Source organism: Bidens hawaiensis, unplaced genomic scaffold (genome assembly GCF_021521415.1).
Source record: "Bidens hawaiensis isolate Kalapana, Puna unplaced genomic scaffold, B.hawaiensis_p1.1 tig00059992_1, whole genome shotgun sequence".
NCBI lineage: Eukaryota > Viridiplantae > Streptophyta > Magnoliopsida > Asterales > Asteraceae > Bidens > Bidens hawaiensis.
In genome coordinates this window covers 2,419-16,971 of record NW_027500810.1, presented here as the reverse complement: position 1 = coordinate 16,971, position 14,553 = coordinate 2,419, and the positions used below count along the sequence as shown (strand labels likewise).

Here is a 14,553-nt window from a genome sequence, read left to right as displayed (position 1 = left end):
AGTCGTATAAGCTCTATATGGCTCATATAGATGCATAGTCAAGTCATTTTCAAGCAGAATTGTCAGGTTTTATTATTTTGTATCGTATAGCCCCTATACGGCTCGTATATGGCTATATGACTCGTATAGGGTCTATTTGACTCGTATAGTGTTTTTTTTCAATTTTAAAATGACCAGACTACGGCTACGGCTCCGAGTGAGGGGGGGGCTATCTAGCTTCAATCGAGATCACATTTCACTAGGCAATCCAGTTGCCACTTCACTAGCAGCCGCGAAGGGCGAAGGAAAGTCAGTGATAAGCAAGAAGAGGAGAGAAAGAATAAAAGGTAAGTCCCGAGAAGTACTTCACTTAGCCTTTCTCTAGTAGTGAGGAAGTGAGTTGGAAGTCCTTATTGTTAAGCGTGTAAGGCAGGAATTTATAGTTATTATCCCCTTTGAAAGCAATGCAGGATAAAGCTAGGAATTAGGTCAAAAGGAGAATTGAAAGGAGGGTCTTCCTATTCCCGCTTATGACGGCATATGCCGTATATATGGCCATCACTTATAGATCAATAGAACCTAAACATAGGTATGCACTAGCTGGCTGGTCTCATTGATTGGCTTGTTCAAGGCATGGCACCAAATGAGAAGGAGCACTTCCACAGCAAGGACTCTTCACACAAGACGGTCGAGCTGACCCAAGGGATCAATAAACAGGGACTTCTTCCTTGCCCTCAATTCTCATTCTGGAACAACAAGAAGATGGCGTATAAAAAGACCACCGAAGGACTTTCTTTTGATACCCAAACAGTCTACGAAATCACTTAGCTCGACGTTAGAAGAGTCAAGGGGGAACGCCATACCTACTTAGAAGAACCACTGTTCGCTGACTTTCTAAGGTCTAACCTTTCACCCCCTACTGAAAAGGGGCACTTAGCTTTGTACCACTGCTAGACTACTTAAGATTTTAAAGCAAACCTACTTAGTTTCGCAAGCCTTTGTCATAGACGAAAGAAGTAAGGTGGTTTACTTTCTTTATCCGCTGATTGGAACTCCTTATAATTACCTATGCTTTCTGTTATCATTTCCAGTTGTTCGATCCATTGTGATTTGGCTCCTTGGTGTGGAGAGATCTCTGCCATAAAAGAAAAGAGAGAGCTCGTAGGCCTTATTCTGCAGATCAAAGAGCGACTTAATTCCCCATTCATCCGAAATAGTATTTTAGTATAGAACAGAGGCATTGTGGGCCGACTACTATGAATAACACCCGAGTTGGTTACAAAATAAAAATATACATAACAACCTACGTACAACATGAGCGTTTCGGGGTAACGACTTTTTAGTTTCATTTGTTGGTGTAGATGTTTTGGCTCGTGTTAACTCAGCTTTTGAAATATATCCTTTACAATTTATAATATTATAGTTGTTTAATGCCTTATAGACACATGACATGTTGTATATACGAGTCGTATAGACCCTATACGGGTCATATAAGTCAGGCGAGTTACGTAGGCTATACAAGCTGGAAAATCTATACGGCTCGTATAGGGTCTATACGGCTCGTATAGACTGCAAAAAGCTGCCACACTGACACGTTCGTACGCAGGTCAATAAGTTAGGGCTATACGACTCGTATAGCCTTATACGAGTCGTATAGCCTTATTCCCACACCAGGGGGCTGGTGTATGCATAGCATGACCCTATTCATATCGTACATTTGTACTTCCATAAGACATCCATTTTTTATAGATCGTATATATACTTGATACTGACTTGATCGTTAGAGTGTCTGCGATGGCTTCAGTCTTGTAAACCTTGTAAGTCCAACCACACGAGTTTTAAAAACACTATTTCCAATTCAAATTAACCGACACTTTTTATTTTTATCCATCTCAACAAATAACCCCACTCATGTCATCTAGCATCTTCCATAAAATAATAATTTTGATTTTGAAAAATAATATACAAATAAGTCAAGTAACGGTCGTTTTCTAGTGCAAGTGTTGATATGGTACACCCATATCCAATCCTCAACACTTGTAACACACTTTTTTTGCCATTCATCTATACTCATGTCACCTTCCCTGAAAACGAAACAATTTAACATCATCACAATTATTATAATTTAATAATTCATTCATGGTCAAACCTGCAAATTTCTGTTAACCGCCCATACTTCATCGAAATTCGGTCCACTCATTGATTCATATCTTCTTCGCTGATCAACTCGATCTCCTGTTATTGCGGGTTTCTCAGTTTTGCAGGTATCATGTAGTTCCTGCTTTGTTAGTGTTGAAATCGGTAATCCGTTCGACGTGATCTATCGATTACGTATTCCCTTGATCACTTGTAAACGAGCCGAGCGTAGCTGAGGCTGAGGGAGCTCGAGCTCGAATTCAGCTTGTTTTAAGCTCTTTTTCTAATGCTTGAGCTCGTTTTTCTAAGCTCAAGCTCAACTTATTTATTATTTATTTAATTAGTAATTAATTTATATAAGTTTTTAATTATTTTTATATATTTTAAGAAAAACCTCAAAGGAGCCTATGATCAGATCGAGTTCGGCTGTATAGTGTAAAATTAATGCATAGAAATACAAAATGGTTAAAATGAAAAATACACAAGGCTCGAGCTGGTACTTGATCACTAAACAAACTTTCTTTAAACTAGGCTTGTTTCGAACATTTTGATCGATCAAATCTCAAGTAGCTAGTGAGCGAATCGACTTGATCGTTTGCACTCCTAATCTTGATTCGTTTGATCTATCAATATTAAAAATATTTATATAATTTTGTTTTACATCGAAATAGAAGGCAAATGGACAACATGTATCGATATTTGATTTTGCGTAATAAGTGGTTGTGAATTTGAGCAGGGGAAGGGGAGAAGATGAGTTCATTGTTTGTTAAAGGTTTGCTTCTAAAGTCAGTCGATGAGACGTATTTACCGACGAGACTGAAACAACGACAGACTGGTGAAAACAGTGATCTCCGCAGGTTAAACAATCATCGCCAGCCGCCTTTTATCAAGTGGAGATGCTGTGGGGACTTCAGCGCAGCTCGCAGAGTAGAGTCACACATCGATGGGTTAGTTCCACTGCGAGCAGTTCTTAATCCAGTGTCTCCTCCGGTGGCGACTAAAAAGGTATGTTTGAATGCATAATAGATGCCTCCAGCTAGTTACGACATTTTTTACTTGACTCCGGTACCTAGTATAGTATATCTTATTTATTTTTTTATACTCTCGGCAACACTACAACCCATTTTTTACATCAGTTTGTTTATCTATACACATTTTTAGATTTTTATCCTCAACGCTACATACTCGCTTTCCCACATGCAACATACTTTAATATTTAATTATATGTGATGTGAGACAGAATAAAATAAAATAACAAAAAAAAAATTAGGAATGGGTCACACGTAGCCAAGAACAACCGCCAAGTGCATCTATACCACAATGTTATTGTGGGACATGCGGCTTGCCAGCTTGGTCGGGTGGAGATGTTTTCATCCATGTACGTTGCGGATAGTCTTAGCATTTACAATTAAAAGTCCATAGTGATCTCCCATATTACTTTATATGTGTCGATTGACAAACAATTGGTGCCTTTATGATTTATAGTACACAGGGCCACCACTTTAAGGCTATTAGACCATGTGTAGTCATAACTCTTCACATTCAGGCATTATACGTCATGTGGCGTCCAGTCAGAGTTATGGCTTTTTACAAAAACAGGGTGTAGTTATAACTCTCCACTCCCAGGCGTTATGCGTCACGTGGTGCCCAGTCACTTTTTCCAGCCACCATGAAACCCACCGGATCCAATTATTCCGGTCACCATAAAACACATAGTTTAATTAAAAAAAAAAACAGAAATTAAAAAAAGCATAAAACCCTTCACATCAAGCTAGTGTCCCACACCCACACACCTCAATCTTCACACACACAAACACACACGGTCTCTTATTCCGGCTGAGGAGATTCTCCGACGGAGATTCACATACACAAACACACACGGCCGGCGAAGAAGAATTCCGGCTGAGGAGATTGAACATGGTGTCGGATCCATGTTCATTATTCCGGCCACCATGGCCGACGGAGACCTTGAAATCCACCGTCGGAGTTCCGACCACCATGAAATCCACCGGTGATAGAACAATCTTTGATTTTTGGGGAACAATCTTTGATTTTTGTGCCATTTCACCGCGTTTTGTATACAACGCAGCCAAAATCAAAATTCCCATAACGCAGGGGGGCGGTGTACCCCCGCGTTTTCGTCTACAACGTTGGTGGCAACGTTGCCACTACGGGTGGTCTTAACTTTAGGAAGAATGTTTTCTTTAATATGCCACTTTTTGGTTCATTTGTTATCAGTTTAAAAGTTGGATTTTTTTAACCGATAAATCACACACTCTTTAAATCTATTTCTAAATTACATATATTTGTCAACTACGAGACTCGAGCTCTCACCTACTAAAAAGTCAAAGCCTTATCAAATACTTTGGTATCAGTAACCCTAAAGGCTAGGGGTGTTCACAGTTCGGTTCGAAACCATGAAACCGTCCAAACCGGTCATCGGTTTGGTTTCACCGTCGGATTTTTCCCTTAACTATCGGTCGGTCGGTTTAAAAATATCAAACCGTAACGAACGGTTTGGTTTACGGTTTATGCCAAAAACCGGCCGTATGAAACCGGACCGGACCGCAAGATTTATTTATATTTTTTAAAATATTCCATATTAGATATATTCAATTCTTATTAGAGCCATATGTGACTATAATACATATTTGGATTTTAATATGTATGCATGCATACTTTTACTGTATGTTCAAGTAGTTAACTTTTCCAAACTATTTTGTATTCATGTACATAAACTCATAAAGTATGCAGGCATATACATTTGATAATCAATTGAGGTACAATTATATCTATTACATATAGAGGTATAGTTAAGAAGTTGGTTTTTATGATAAATTCAATTCATTATTGAAGCCAAAATCGTGAAACCAAACTGGAACCAAACCATTAATAACGGTTTCGTTTGGTTTTAATTTTCAACGGTTTAGTTTCGATTTTCAATAATAAAAAACGGTTCACGGTTTCACTTAAAAACCACGAAAGCCGGACCGTGAACTAATTTACGGATAACTAATTTGAAACAAAATACGAAAGTTTTTCAACTTGCAGTAGGATATCTGCAACGTGTAGGTGACGTATTAAGTAAAGTTTATCTAAAAAATGGTAGTTATTACTATAAATAAAGATTAAATTAAAGACTAATAAGTCACTAAACACATATAGATATATATTGATATATGATATATATATCTCTGGCCTCATCTCACTGCTGATCAGATAAAGACAAAAGGAATGCAGTTTCAGCATCCCAAGATGCTCACGTGTCTCTGTATATTGCCACGTAGATTGACGTGTCATTTTTGAAATATATACAATTTACATAAAAGCTTAAAATTAACGGATCAAAATACACTTATATAATAAAGGTTTTTCTTAAGTCGTTTACTCAAGGTTAGTCATGTTAATTTAGACAAATTTTGGTGTAGTTAAGTTTAGAATGAATGTAAAATGTAAGGATGAATATTTAGTTTTCCTCTGATTTTTTTTTAAACAAAGGCCTCGAATAAATTAAGGTTTCCGAAAAGAGAAAAGTACGAAAATAGTCACGTACGATAATAAGCATGCAAAGCAAGTTTATACTTGTATGGTCATATTTCGTGTGCGGTGTGCCTACCTTATTTCTTACATCGATTAAAACTTACAAAACTTACTTTTCAAGAAAATAAAGCAGGCAACGTGAAAACAAAGCTAATACTCGAAAGTCGATGTGATTAAAATAATGTTCGTGTTGGAATAAAAATGAAGATACATAAAAATAGAACATTTGTTTGTGTATTCCATAAGTCATTTGAGGTAATAATTTATTTGACATGCCTATATAGCGCCATATAATACTAAAAATGGTTATTTTGTTATTTTCTTTTATACTGTATATAGCAACTGAAAGAAGGTATATATGCCATTTATGTTTGACATAAAAATGCTACCTGTTAAATTTGTAAAATAATATTCAAATGTGAATGAAAAATGTAAGAAAATGTTATATTGGGCCAAATCTGTAAATTGGTAAATAGTTGAAGGGCCATTGATATAATTTCCAGTATATACACCCCTATAAATAGCAACAATGACTTCAATGACTTAAAATAAAATCTTGATTAGTGGCCAAGTCTATACAACACAATGGCAAAGGTCCTTTCTTTATGCATATTATGATTATTACATGTGTTGTATAATTGCACTCTATATAACATAATAATCATGGCTTTGTTGGTTTTACATGTATTGTACAATTTTATTGTTTAGAACACAATAATTATAAGCACAACTGAAATATAATTGAGTTAATAAATAAAGATTAATTTGAACAAGTGTTAATTGTATGTTTGGTTGCATATGCAGAGAGTTTTTACTTTTGGTAAAGGAAGAAGTGAAGGCAACAAGGACATGAAATCCTTGGTAAGCATATCATTATTTTGTTATGTTTTTCCTCTAAAATTCATTTAGTTATAATTAGTTTGAAAATTATAATATAACTGATATGACTGTGAAAATGAGTTTATAAATATATATTTTAGATTTAGTAAGTGTGAAAAGTTTAGGGAATTTCATGTTTCCTTTCTAAGCTTGAACAATATGATATTCATCTAAACAGAAGGTTTTTAATGGATACATACAATTAGAGAAATATGATATTTTTTATAAATTTAGAAAATATATGTGAAACTGGTACAAAAACCATAAAAAAGGATAAATATTATTATTATGTTTGGAGTGAAAAAAATAATAAGGTAAAATAAAGGAGGGTTTTGGTTCACATAATAAAATAAAAATAACTGAAAACTTTTTTTTTTAATTTAAAGTAACTAAAATTTAAATGAATACAATAATTCTAGTTTGATTGGTGAATAAAACATTAAAGTATATAAATTATACTTTTAGTACTAATAAGTTATTATAATAAGATTATTATTACAATCAATAGTTTATTAGACAGTTAATTATACTAATAACAATTATTATTGCTGCAAAGTTAATAAAGATTTTCTTTGAATTAGAAACTGTTTGTAATTATTACTAACACAAATGGATGAATAATAAATAATATCAAACTAATATAACAAGGTAACATGATAAACATCTGGACTGATCACTGATTACAGTTAGGAGGAAAAGGAGCAAATCTTGCTGAGATGGCAAGCATTGGCCTATCAGTTCCTCCTGGTCTCACTATCTCAACTGAAGCATGTGATGAATATCAACAAAATGGTAAAAAACTGCCTCCAGGTTTATGGGATGAGATTCTGGAAGGCTTGCAGTTTGTCCAGAAAGAGATGGGAGCATCTCTCGGTGACCCGTCTAAGCCTCTCCTCCTTTCGGTCCGTTCAGGTGCTGCGGTACGTATTCTACATTCTGCAATCTATAATATAATAATATGCATTGCATACATTTCCTTGACTCAACTCGGTCTCTTCAGATATCGATGCCTGGTATGATGGACACGGTTTTGAATCTTGGGCTTAATGATGAGGTGGTGGCTGGTCTAGCTGGCAAAAGTGGGGCCCGGTTTGCGTATGACTCGTATAGAAGGTTTCTAGGCATGTTTGGCAATGTTGTAAGTACTTGTTTATAAATGTTTTTAAAGTTATCCGTCTGATATTAACTTTGTTGAGATGATTTATGAAGGTGATGGATATCCCGCATTCGTTATTTGAGGAAAAACTAGAACAGTTGAAAGCTGAAAAAGGAGTTCATCTCGACACCGATCTCACTGCTGCTGATCTTAAAGATCTTGTTGAGCAATACAAGGATGTGTATGTTGAAGCAAAGGGTGAAAAGTTTCCTACGGGTATAAGTTATAGTTTACGAGTGTTTATTACCAATGGGTCGAATATGAAATAGTAAAAATGAGTGTTTTATCTCTATTGTGCAGATCCAAAGAAACAGTTACAGTTGGCGGTGAATGCGGTTTTTGATTCTTGGGACAGCCCGAGGGCCAATAAGTACAGGAGTATTAACCAGATAACAGGCTTCAAGGGGACTGCGGTTAACATTCAAAGCATGGTGTTTGGCAACATGGGGAACACTTCAGGAACTGGTGTTCTTTTCACTAGGAACCCGAGCACTGGCGAGAAGAAGCTTTATGGGGAGTTTTTAATCAATGCTCAGGTAAAAACGGGCTTTTAGAGTTTTAGTACAGATCGGTCCGGGTTGACCCGCCAACACTTTTTTACATTTTTTCATAATAATATGAACTTTTTTAAATAGGGAGAGGATGTTGTTGCTGGGATCAGAACACCAGAAGATTTGGCGACCATGGAGAAGTGCATGCCTGAAGCATACCGAGAGCTCGTGGAGAACTGTGAGATCTTAGAAAGACACTACAAAGATATGATGGTAATCATAATTTAAAAAATAAAAACTTTTTATTAATTTTTTTTTTTGAATAAATTTGTTTAAAGATTGGAAAATGTAACAATATGTTTGGTGTTATGAGCACAGGATATTGAATTCACAGTTCAAGAAAACAGACTTTGGATGCTGCAATGCCGAACCGGAAAACGTACTGGTAAAGGTGCAGTAAGAATTGCAGTCGAGATGGTGAACGAAGGGCTAATTGATACTAAAACGGCAATTAAGCGGGTCGAAACTCAACATCTAGATCAGCTTCTTCATCCACAGGTACTGTCAGCTTCATAGTTTCTGTTAGTTAATGGATATTTGATATTACTAATTATGTATATATGGTCCAGTTTGAGGATCCATCTGCTTACAAAAGCCATGTGGTAGCAACGGGTTTACCCGCATCCCCCGGGGCAGCCGTGGGTCAGGTTGTGTTTAGCGCAGAAGATGCAGAAACATGGCATGCACAAGGAAAGAGTGCCATATTGGTATGCATCATATGCTATACGCATATCGTGTATTTGACTATTATTATTATTATAATTTTAAAGTTGAAGTGATATCATAAATATGTTGATGCAAAGTGAAGGTGAGGACCGAAACCAGCCCGGAAGATGTTGGTGGTATGCATGCAGCAGCCGGAATCTTGACCGCTAGAGGAGGAATGACATCACACGCAGCGGTGGTGGCCCGTGGGTGGGGGAAGTGTTGTGTTTCGGGCTGTGCTGATATCCGTGTGAATGATGACTTGAAGGTTAATCTCTATAGATCTAAATCAAGTAACCGGAATTATAGGTTTAATGAAAACGGGCCTTTTTTGTGCAGGTTTTTACAATAGGTGAGCATGTGATTAAAGAAGGTGAATGGATTTCACTTAATGGTTCAACCGGTGAAGTTATATTGGGTAAACAGCAATTGGCTCCACCAGCGATGAGCGATGATTTAGAAACATTCATGGCGTGGGCTGATGAAGTAAGACGTCTTAAGGTATTGACCATGACGGAAGTCACTCGGGATCACATGAAATGTTCGATGAGTTAACGGGTTGGCAGACAGTAATTAAGCTGTAATCACGTTAATCGGGTTGGTAGGGTTAAGAAATATGTTAAACGGGTTGGTAAGTTATAATAAATGAGTTAAACGAGTTTATGGGTCGAGCTGTTGACTTAAAACAGGCAAAACAAGCCAACCCGAACACGACTTGTTTAAGTAAACTGGGTCAACCTGTTGACTACAACAGGCTAAACAGGTCAACCCAAACACGATTCGTTTAATTAAACGGGTCAACCCGAACACAACCCCTTTAATTAAGTTGGTCAACCCAAGTACAACCTGCTTCTAAACTTAAGTCTGAATGGTATACATATGACAATCCAAAACCTGATCCTATTCAAGTCGGGCCGGCCCGGGCCAGACATTGTCACACCTATAGTATAGCCTATGAAATGACGGGTTGGTTATTGTATTCTTGGTGGTTTTTGAACAGGTAATGGCAAATGCAGACACACCGAATGATGCATTAACAGCCAGAAACAATGGTGCTCAAGGTATTGGACTTTGTAGGACTGAGCATATGGTAATCTTTTCTATATACTTATTTCTGATATTAATATGTTCACATCAATGATGATCAGAAACACATATTTGATTCTGGTTAATTTTAAATTTTTTATATTTTCAGTTCTTTGCGTCCGATGAGAGGATAAAAGCTGTAAGGAAAATGATCATGGCCGTCGACCAAGAGCAGAGAAAAGCAGCTCTGGACCTCCTACTTCCTTACCAAAGATCCGATTTTGAAGGAATTTTCCGGGCCATGGATGGTAGTTTTTTAGCAGCCTAAACACTAATTTGTAGATCCTTTCCGGAAAATATAGCTTAATTTTGTTGAATATTTCAGGTCTTCCGGTGACGATCCGCCTTTTAGACCCTCCCCTCCATGAATTTCTTCCCGAAGGTGATCTTGACCAGATAGTCAGTGAGCTTACTGTGGATACAGGCATGTCTGAGGATGACATCTATTCCAGGATTGAGAAATTATCTGAAGTCAACCCAATGCTTGGTTTCCGCGGCTGCAGGTATGCGTTTTATCAAGACGTTTACAAAGGAGCCTGCTGTAGAAACACCACCCCAAATAGTGTACACTAGCGTGACTGTCATATCAATATATCATACGAGCCGTATGTTGTCATGCGGGCCGTATGATGTCAAATCAACTTTGCACACGAGAATCTGTCCCATCATACGGGCTGTGTGGTAGGGAGGAAAATGCTCATATGGATCGTATGACTTTGTCAGTGGCCACACCCATTATTCTTTGTCGGTCAAAAATATCATTCGGGCTGTATGATCATTGTCCCTGTCATTAGGCCTGTAAATGAACCGAACGTCCGGTGAATTGTTCGTGAACTATTCGACGGGAAGTTCGTTTATGATCGTTTATTACGAATGAACATGAACAAAAATTTGGCATTCATTTAATTAAATGAACGAACATGAACACATGTTTCGTTCGTTCGTTTATGTTCGTATATTTTCGTTTATTCATGTTCGTTTATGTTTGTTCATTTATGTTCGTGAACTTTTCGTTTAGATTTTGAATAAACGAACATAAACGAACACGAGCATGTTCATCTTTTAAACAAACGAACATGAACACCAAATATCTGTTCGATTAAGTGTTAGTGCTAACAAGTTAAATGAACGAACACGAACATACCCTTGTTCGTGTTCATTCAGTTCGTTCATAGGCCTACCTGTCATACTGCCCGTAGAGGCCATATGGAACGTATAACATGTCCGTGGTGTCTACACAGTGTGTCAGTGGTGTGTGTTTAACACTACCCAATTTCAAAACCAGATATGACACTGGCGGCCGACTACATAACCAGTCCGGTTGAGTCTATTCCAACCACCTAGATAACCAGACAGGGTTCATAACAAGAAAAAAGTAAGCATTTTCTTGACCCATGTTCGATCTTATGATCTCAGGCTGGGGATTTCATATCCGGAGCTAACAGAAATGCAAGTTCGTGCAATCTTTCAAGCTGCAGTGTCTATGATCAACCAAGGCGTGACAGTTATTCCAGAGATCATGGTTCCGTTAGTCGGAACACCTCAGGCACAATACTTTTCATTTTTCATAAACTTGAATATTAGTATAACCCTTGATCAGTATCATCTAAATCTATGGTTTCAATCTTCATTCTCAGGAACTACGGCATCAAATCAATGTCATTCGCGGTGTTGCAACAAATGTTTTTGCTGAGATGGGGTTGACATTGGAGTATAAAGTTGGCACCATGATCGAGATTCCTCGAGCTGCTCTAATTGCCGATGAGGTATGTATTATGTATTAGAGAATATGTTATCAGAGTTTGAGCATTATATTTGTGTGTACAAACGTCCCTAGGATTAGACGAGAAAAAGAAGAAAATAAACAGGCCAGAACCCATATGCTCTGATACCATGTAGGATAATGAAAACCCGTGTTATGTATTATTAATCAACAATATAATACTCAAACTCTAATAATATATTCTATAATAGTACGATCTTCAAATAATCAAATCTATTTACTGTTTTTACTTTATGTGAAATCTCAAATAATGTTGGACTTGTAGATTGCGAAGGAAGCTGAGTTCTTTTCATTCGGGACCAACGATCTCACCCAGATGACATTCGGGTACAGTAGAGATGATGCGGGCAAGTTTCTGCAAGTTTATCTTGCACAGGGCATTCTACAACATGATCCATTTGAGGTCAGTGATAGAATTTTTAGTATCCATATAATATGGGCAAGTTTAATGACGCTAACATCATATGATGGTTTGTAGGTTCTTGACCAAAAAGGGGTGGGTCAACTGATCAAGATGGCGACGGAGAAGGGCCGTGCAGCCAATCCTAAACTAAAGGTGAGCTCGGTTCGCTATAAGTTGTTGTGTTCAAGTTGTACTACCGTCGGATTTTCGGTTTATCTGGATGATTCAAAAAATCAAACAAAAAGTTGCATTTGATCTCGGTTCGGTTTTGGGTTCCAAGCAAAAAAATGAATAACCATTATCTGTTATTAAATCGGGTTGGGCTAAATAAGATGGAGCTAAAATAGTAAATGGATTGTGCTAAATGACAGAACTTCAAATAACCATTAGTTGTTATTCGGTTCAAACCGAATCAAAAACCAAATATGTAATTTGGTTCATTTTTAAATGATGTTTGTTCGACTTCTGATTTAATCGGTTTAAAACCATATATTAAACACCCCTAACTGTAAGGTGACAATATAGACGGTTTGAATAGTAAGTTAAAATCAATATTTTCTTGTAACGTCGGTCTTGGGTTAGTAAACACTTTTTAACTCTTTAAGTCTCTTGAGTGTACATGTTATTTATGACTATAAACTTAGAAGATTTTAGCCATTCTTGAAAAAACTTTTGTGACTCGCCGTGGTTAACCCATTTATATAGTTTTAAGGTTTTCAAGACGTATTTATTTTCTATTCATCTTGAGTCACCATTTATACAGTTTTTTAGAGATTTTTACATATTTACATTCTATACATTTTGAATGATATTTGACTCGTTAAGGCCGAATTATAACCTCAACGAGCCATTTTGCTCTTGGGCTGAAATTGCCACATTTAGTTAAGTTGGATCAAGTACTAAACGACGGTACGACTGATACGCAGGTTGGGATATGTGGAGAACATGGTGGGGAGCCTTCTTCGGTTGCATTTTTTGACGGAGCAGGACTAGATTACGTGTCTTGTTCTCCATTCAGGTACGTACATATATTGGCATATCCAGAAATTTTTCCAATATATTCACTGCTTTTAGACGCTCCAACTTATAATTTATAAGAGCCATAAATTATGTTGGTTTGGGCTTATTGGGCCAGTATATCACTTTGGGCTTTGGATATTAGAGTGTTGGATTTTTACTTAATTCTTTATGTGCTTCTGTTTTTCAATTGTTGGTGCAGGGTTCCTATTGCAAGGCTGGCCGCTGCACAAGCCGTTGTTTAAGCTTCGAAAGGAGGATGGCTTTCTCATTTCCCGTCATTGTATATAAATAATCGTATATAAATAATCGTGGTTATTGTAATATAATGGTGAAAATGATCGCGGTTTAGACGAATCAACCAATTATATCTTGGTTTGGTTTGGTTTGGTATACAAGAATTTGCTTTTCAAACAAACAAGCATGCATCAAGCAATGTATATTTTGAAAGTTGCAAACTTTGTCAAACATGGGCGGATTCAATCTTATAGAACGAGGCCTAGGCCCCGGGACGATTAACAAAAAGTCTAGATTAACAAAAGACTTGTTTCTAGATGCTCTATACAATACTTCACCCTAGTTAAAAGGGGTGAAGTATACACAATCAACCCCATGAAAAATATTCTGGGTTCGCCACTTAATGTAAGAATAAAGAGGAAAAAGAATAAAGAAGTCAAGATGCACCGGCAATCTTGAACGTAAGAAAACATTAAATAATTAGAAGACTTCATGGCAGTAAACATACTAACGCTTTGGCACAATTATGAGACAAGCGACACTATAACCAACAGGCTTGTGGCAACGTAAGCTACAATCGTGAAATCCTGAGTTGTACAGTTGTGACGTTGTTGCAGGTGGCTAAGAGGAGATTATGAACCGAAGAAAAACAAATAAAATCTAGCTTTAATACATATCACACACCATGGATGATGGGAGTATGCTAATGGACTTAGTATTATGTAGATTATTATTTGCATGTTAACCTATGAATCGAAGTAATACTATAATAATCTTTTATGCTAACTTAATATCACTTTTAAAATTTTTTATTTAGGGTAACCAATTGAACAAAAAGTGAATAAACACATGGGAATGCATGGGTATATATAAAGCTTCACTAATTTGTATCATTCTACAACTTTTACTCTCAAAGTAAAACTTTAGCTGTCTTTCTTCGATTCTTCTAGATCAATTGTACCAACGCATGGATATTTTAATAGAAAACTCATTTGGAATATGATATATGAAAGAGCTAGAATGATAAATACAATCTCTATTATTATATATAAATAAAGAGTGAGTGAGAATGACCTCTTAA

At 36.7% G+C, this 14,553-nt stretch overlaps 1 protein-coding gene across 4 annotated transcripts; it reads left to right on the top strand.

Annotated features, from left to right (window-relative positions):
- The first annotated feature begins 2,013 nt into the window (after nt 1–2,013).
- On the top strand, nt 2,014–13,656 carry LOC143602872 (pyruvate, phosphate dikinase, chloroplastic). 4 transcript variants are annotated; one of them, XM_077079847.1, is made up of 21 exons: nt 2,014–2,226; nt 2,833–3,120; nt 6,460–6,516; nt 7,221–7,454; nt 7,535–7,672; nt 7,744–7,906; nt 7,991–8,226; nt 8,326–8,454; nt 8,560–8,739; nt 8,811–8,948; nt 9,050–9,214; nt 9,286–9,447; nt 9,947–10,036; nt 10,142–10,280; nt 10,358–10,535; nt 11,449–11,578; nt 11,670–11,798; nt 12,081–12,218; nt 12,294–12,371; nt 13,145–13,236; nt 13,438–13,656. In XM_077079847.1, the coding sequence occupies exons 2-21, from the start codon at nt 2,866–2,868 to the stop codon at nt 13,478–13,480; spliced, it is 2,874 nt and encodes a 957-aa protein (XP_076935962.1). In that variant the 5' UTR covers nt 2,014–2,226; nt 2,833–2,865; the 3' UTR covers nt 13,481–13,656. The 4 variants fall into 4 exon arrangements, with proteins under 4 accessions (XP_076935962.1, XP_076935960.1, XP_076935961.1 ...); XM_077079845.1 differs by having other exon boundaries at nt 2,014–2,243; nt 2,852–3,120; XM_077079846.1 differs by having other exon boundaries at nt 2,014–2,243; nt 2,849–3,120.
- Nucleotides 13,657–14,553: the final 897 nt, after the last annotated feature.